Source organism: Opisthorchis viverrini (assembly GCF_000715545.1).
Source record: "Opisthorchis viverrini unplaced genomic scaffold opera_v5_20, whole genome shotgun sequence".
Lineage (NCBI taxonomy): Eukaryota > Metazoa > Platyhelminthes > Trematoda > Opisthorchiida > Opisthorchiidae > Opisthorchis > Opisthorchis viverrini.
In genome coordinates, this window is record NW_008751676.1 from 3,119,325 (window position 1) to 3,124,482 (window position 5,158).

At 43.8% G+C, this 5,158-nt stretch overlaps 1 protein-coding gene across 1 annotated transcript in view; it reads right to left on the reverse strand.

Moving 5' to 3' along the window:
• Window positions 1-896: 896 nt before the first annotated feature.
• T265_01855 (hypothetical protein) overlaps window positions 897-5,158 on the reverse strand; it is a gene marked incomplete at both ends in the record, with an annotated part of 11,267 nt that continues 7,005 nt past the window's right edge. The window contains 3 exons of the mRNA XM_009165965.1: window positions 897-1,178; window positions 3,851-4,018; window positions 4,671-4,910. Of these exons, the coding sequence (XP_009164229.1) occupies window positions 1,067-1,178; window positions 3,851-4,018; window positions 4,671-4,910 (520 nt within the window). The remainder of the gene's footprint in view (window positions 1,179-3,850; window positions 4,019-4,670; window positions 4,911-5,158) is intronic.

The window sequence follows — 5,158 nt, forward strand, 5'->3', positions numbered from 1 at the left end:
TCCCCCTTCCCTTTCACTCTTTACTTCCTTCTCCAAGGCTGTATGGCAGTTAGGCACGGATAACCATTCCTGGTGTATTGTTATCCTATGCTGAGCAACTATTGGTAAAATCTATCTTGAGCAAGATAGTACAGAAGCTAGAAGAATCACGTACCAGACAGGTTACAACACAATTTTTATGTATAGAAGTGACTATGGTTTCAAATCCGAGACAACCTAATGCAATTTCACGGAATCATACAATATTTGGACGGCGTATTACTATAGGCTGGAACAGGGAAGATAGTTCGAATGATCTTGGAAAGGATAGTCTTCTGTAGTAACATATGCTGGGGTCGTAGTTGAAGCAAGGTGAAGTGTATTTGACGGCAAGTTTGGTACCCAGTGACTGGGCATGTCTGTTTCCCCTCGCCGTGTCATACGCCATAATTGTCAGCCCTAAACATGGGTATTTTTGAAGGAGAGTCTGGAAAGCTACATATTGAAGGTGATAGCTTTATCGCATTCACGCCACGGGCTTTATGGTTTGATCACATCTAACAGCGACACTAACTATTGGTATGTCCACCCCGATGTCGTACGTAAATACGTTGGGATATCCATACATTCACAGGTTGTGCCGGTTCGCCGGGTCAAAGCACTACGGTGCAGTAAATGTTTTTCCAGTCGACACTTGACGTATGCAGAGCACCGGAACGATGGCGTAGGTGCCAGCAGCTAGGGTACACTGCATAGAAGGGACAGCAATAGTTTCTTTGTCTAAGACCATAGGCTCCAATAGGTATGAATGCCGTTAGTGAGTGTCAGTATAGCACCACAACAATACGAGCTCCATGTAGTTTACATACTACCGACCTCAGCTTTGACAATGGAATTTAAAATGATCATTTCACGGTTGAACAGCTGTGAATATGCCAATAATGCAAGATCAGAAACGTCACCCACATGCTCCAAATGATCGTGCACTCAACACCAGAAATACTTCTGGAGTGTGGGAGTAAAGCAACTAGAAGAGACAGCAAGAACACCGGGACTGAAGAGATAAAGCGATCAGTATTTACGAAGTTCACTGTGTGGGTCCGGTGGCAGGATCGGAAGACGTATTTTGAAACGTCTGGCGCAATTGATCCACTAACTGTGGATTGGCAGCACGAAGCTGTTGGGCCAACTGCTGACCTCTGCGAGAATTGTCAAAAGAGAAGAATAGAGTGAAGAAAAAGTTATCGGAAAGTGGACGTCAGATTGCATTAAGATTTTGCCAACATTTAGTTACTACTTATGTTATCACAAAACTCAAGAAAGCGTGAACAGTGTGGATCGACCGCGTGACTGAAAGCTCCGTAATATGAATCCATCTCTAGCGATCCGATATCCACCGCGTATTGCTCCGTTCAGGAAGAGTAATCCGGTCATCTTGTTCATTTGTCCTTCATTAAGAGCCTAGATCGCTAGAATGGTGGCGGTCTAGAACACTAACTAGGTATAGCACCAATTGAATGCGATGTGGTTCGGGTGGTGAACCCTGCTTGTTACGACGCAAGTATACAATCATATTTTGAGGTTTCATTTGATACTTGACCCTAGTAACTGAAAAATCGGCGATCATTATGCAGACTTACCTGGATGATCCACTAGTATATGCATCAGGTAGATGTATGAACTCACGCTGACCGAGGGGGCGATTACATACAGCCATTTGCTTAGAGCAAGTGGCTGCCATGATCACTCAAGATGGTGTTGATAACACGCTATTCATTACTAACTGAGTACGGGAGACAAACAATCTCACACCTTTAATGACATTGGTGTAAAAGTGATGTACACGGACAACACCTCCTGCTCGACACTAATACCAATGCGAATCAACGAGCTACGTCCATATGGAAGCGGTACGACGTCGGTGGGTAGAACGCAAAAGGAAAATGAGGGGACAATGTTAAACTGTTCAAAATTGACACTTCCCAACTGCAGCACTCAGAATAGCGGACATTCGGGGTTAGAAATACAGTAACCCTCGCGAAAGAAAAATACACACTTGAGGGTAATTCCCGATTCCACATGGGCTTAGAGTAAAGACCATTCCGTGGACCAGAATATCCTCCGATAAGGGACATTGCTCCTATACCTGGAAGATATTTTTTACCGAAATGGAAGTTGTCACTTGGTCTGTCTCCGGAACTCATAAGTAAAAGAGTTGCGATTTCCAAATAAGGATGGCATAGTTGACCCAACAAGGTGTCAGTGAAACGGTAAGCTTTCTCACTATTTCACTCGGATGGGTGTATGGTGGTCTCTTCAGAAGCTTCACTACACATCATCATCGGCATTAGTAATAGCAACACAACACAGCAACAGCTTCACTGCCGAGAAGGAAATCCACTGTCCTTTTTTTAGATTCGAACGCTGGACAGTATTCCAAACTCCTGCGTTCTAATCATTGCCGGTGAGAACCTTGTGGATTTATAGTACGCAAAATACATGAGGACCAAGCACAAGCACTTTTGAGTAAACTAACCACCACCATTCGATCTTTCGAATGCGCCGTGCACTTGCAAAGTACAAAGCTGTGCTTGAGAACGTGCAGCGGTTGAATATGCCCCTTGAAATTCAGGAAGCACTGGAGATTGTGGAGAGTTTTACAGCTCCGACGGAAGCGTACTTACTGAAGTCAGTGGACGAATAACAAAGTCTCGAATCACGTTTCCTAATTTACCTCATTTTTGGAGCCAAAGGGGTATGTCGCTGGGTCTTCTGCGGATAGATGACCAGGTGTCTTCAGATTTTTGAACACCCATTCCCAAGAAGAGATTCTGATAGCGTATGGCATTCACAAATCTGCAACAAGGCAATCTGATTGTGCAGCAGACACTTCAGTTGGCTCTGCCGTGTGCCACACATCCCGAGGTTTCGTGTATCGAAACGAGTGTTGTCATCCGTGCCCCCTTGAGAATGGTCCAAACTGCCAGGTGGGCAACTTGTTACTTGGCAAAAATGTGTGAAAAAGATTATGAAGAGCTCAGGTGCTGTTGGTGCAGTTCGTCTTTCACGACGGGGTCCTCGTGACCCTCCGTGTGTTCGGCTCGAGACATTGTCAGAAATTGAGGGTAATCGATGTTAGTAACTTTCGTGCTGTCAGTCTATTTTGAAATTTTCTGAGTGAACACTTGGTACCTCAGAATGTTTTATGTAAGCTACTATCAGCTCCCTTCTGTATCCAGTTTACTGCATTAAAACTTTAAATACAAATAACTAAACTTTGTGGTTGTACTGTAGTGAAGCGTCCGCGTCAATACTGATGATACCATCTTTGGTGATGATTATGACAATAATGATAATGTCGATAATTTTAGTGTCGTGTAAAGCTGAAGCGGTCTTTCTGATAAGTTTTGAAAAAAAAACAGGTTACCACAGTATACATTCTAACAGGATTGCTGCTAAACATCAAGCAATAACAAAATCGATATTAAAACCGACTTTAAAAAATCCACAGAAATAAATGTCTGTGTTTTATGGCTACGAAAATCAATAATTACATCCTCGTTCCTTATCAAATGACGTAGGCTCGGGATGGATGTGAGTCTTAGTGGCTGTTTGGATACATTTTAAACATCTTCCCCTGAGGAAGGAACACTCAGCAATTGGGAAGCTCTCCTTCATTTCCAATGGTGTCCCTTGGAGCGAAGTTCCTTCCAACAATACTACTGCTGTTCAGTTTTACAACCAACGTTCTCGCTTCTAATCCAATGATCTTTTCCTCACGACACTGACGTACTACGAAGAGAGCAGTCAATCGGAGAAAACGCACGTATGCACACGCGAAACAAGAGGGATACGCAATTCAAACACTTACAGCCTGAGAAACTGATCCACATTTGGCGGTCCGCCACTGGGACCGTTCTGAGCAGTGTCGGTATCCGATGTGGAGTTCACCGCATTTGTACTGGCGGTGGTTGGAACAGCCCCACCACCACCGCCGCCCGAGGCAGCGCCAAATGTGCTCCGGAACAAATCGGCCATACTGTAAATCAAAGAAAGGCGATAGATGAGTAGATAAAGCACGAGAATATGTCAGTGGTGGTGTGCATATATGCATTCTAACTTCCAACTTCAATGAACTTCCGCTTACAACACACTGATAATGTCCCCTTGACTAGTGATGAATTGTTTGCAACCAAACTGCCCAACTCAACGGCCATCATTACAGCCTGAACTACCAATATTCTCTTTCACTACAAACAGATAGAATCCTCGTGCACATTGTCAGAGGCCTCAATTGATGACAAATGCCAAACCTGAGAGATGAACACGGTCTAGTATAATTAAGGATCCTGATGTGCATTAAACAGATGTGGCTCTAACAACATGAAAGTTACGTTCACTGACATTTGGAACACATGCACGGGTGAATGAAAGGCGCGGTTATTTGAAAATGTACAGCATAAAGTGTCCGATAATTCTGTTGGGAGCAAGGCTGCATATATATTCCAACTGAGTATCGTCACACTCAAACTCCTCGGAAAAAACAGTTCGTCATGTTTTCGAGAAATACACTCATTTGCAAATCAATCTGGTTTTCGCGAGAGACTCAACTGAATCTCTCCTTTATACTATTTTCATGTTGTTCGCAAGTAAGGAGGTTGTAACAATAGTAACTACTAAACGTGACTTACGCATTCTGTGTGTTGGGATCCCGCATCAACTGGCATGCAATATTCTGCATCATCGGGTTATTTAGAATTGCACCAATGTCAAGACCGCCACCAGCCGCACTGCCGATGCCGGATTCCCTGAGACGTTCTTCTGCTAGAGCCAGATTCTGTTGGCAGTTCTCGTTCGTCGGATCCAATTCAAGGGCTTTGCGATAGGCTTCTGCAGCTTTACCATAGTCACCTAGACTTGAATAGGCGATGCTGAAGATAAAATGGCCAAAGTCAGGTGGGGATGACCCAATTTGATTAACATCGAAAACCTAAGAAACAATATCCAGCTAACCAAGAGGAATGTGTAACAAAGAGTGGAATAAGGAGGCAGTAAAGAGATCCAGGTAAAAGTACTCCACAAATGATCGAGAAGTCGCCCGTATCAAGTAGATCAAATCAAGGAAGGCTTTATGCAGTCAACGGATGAAGTTTTCAGCAGCGCACCTCATGGATTTCAA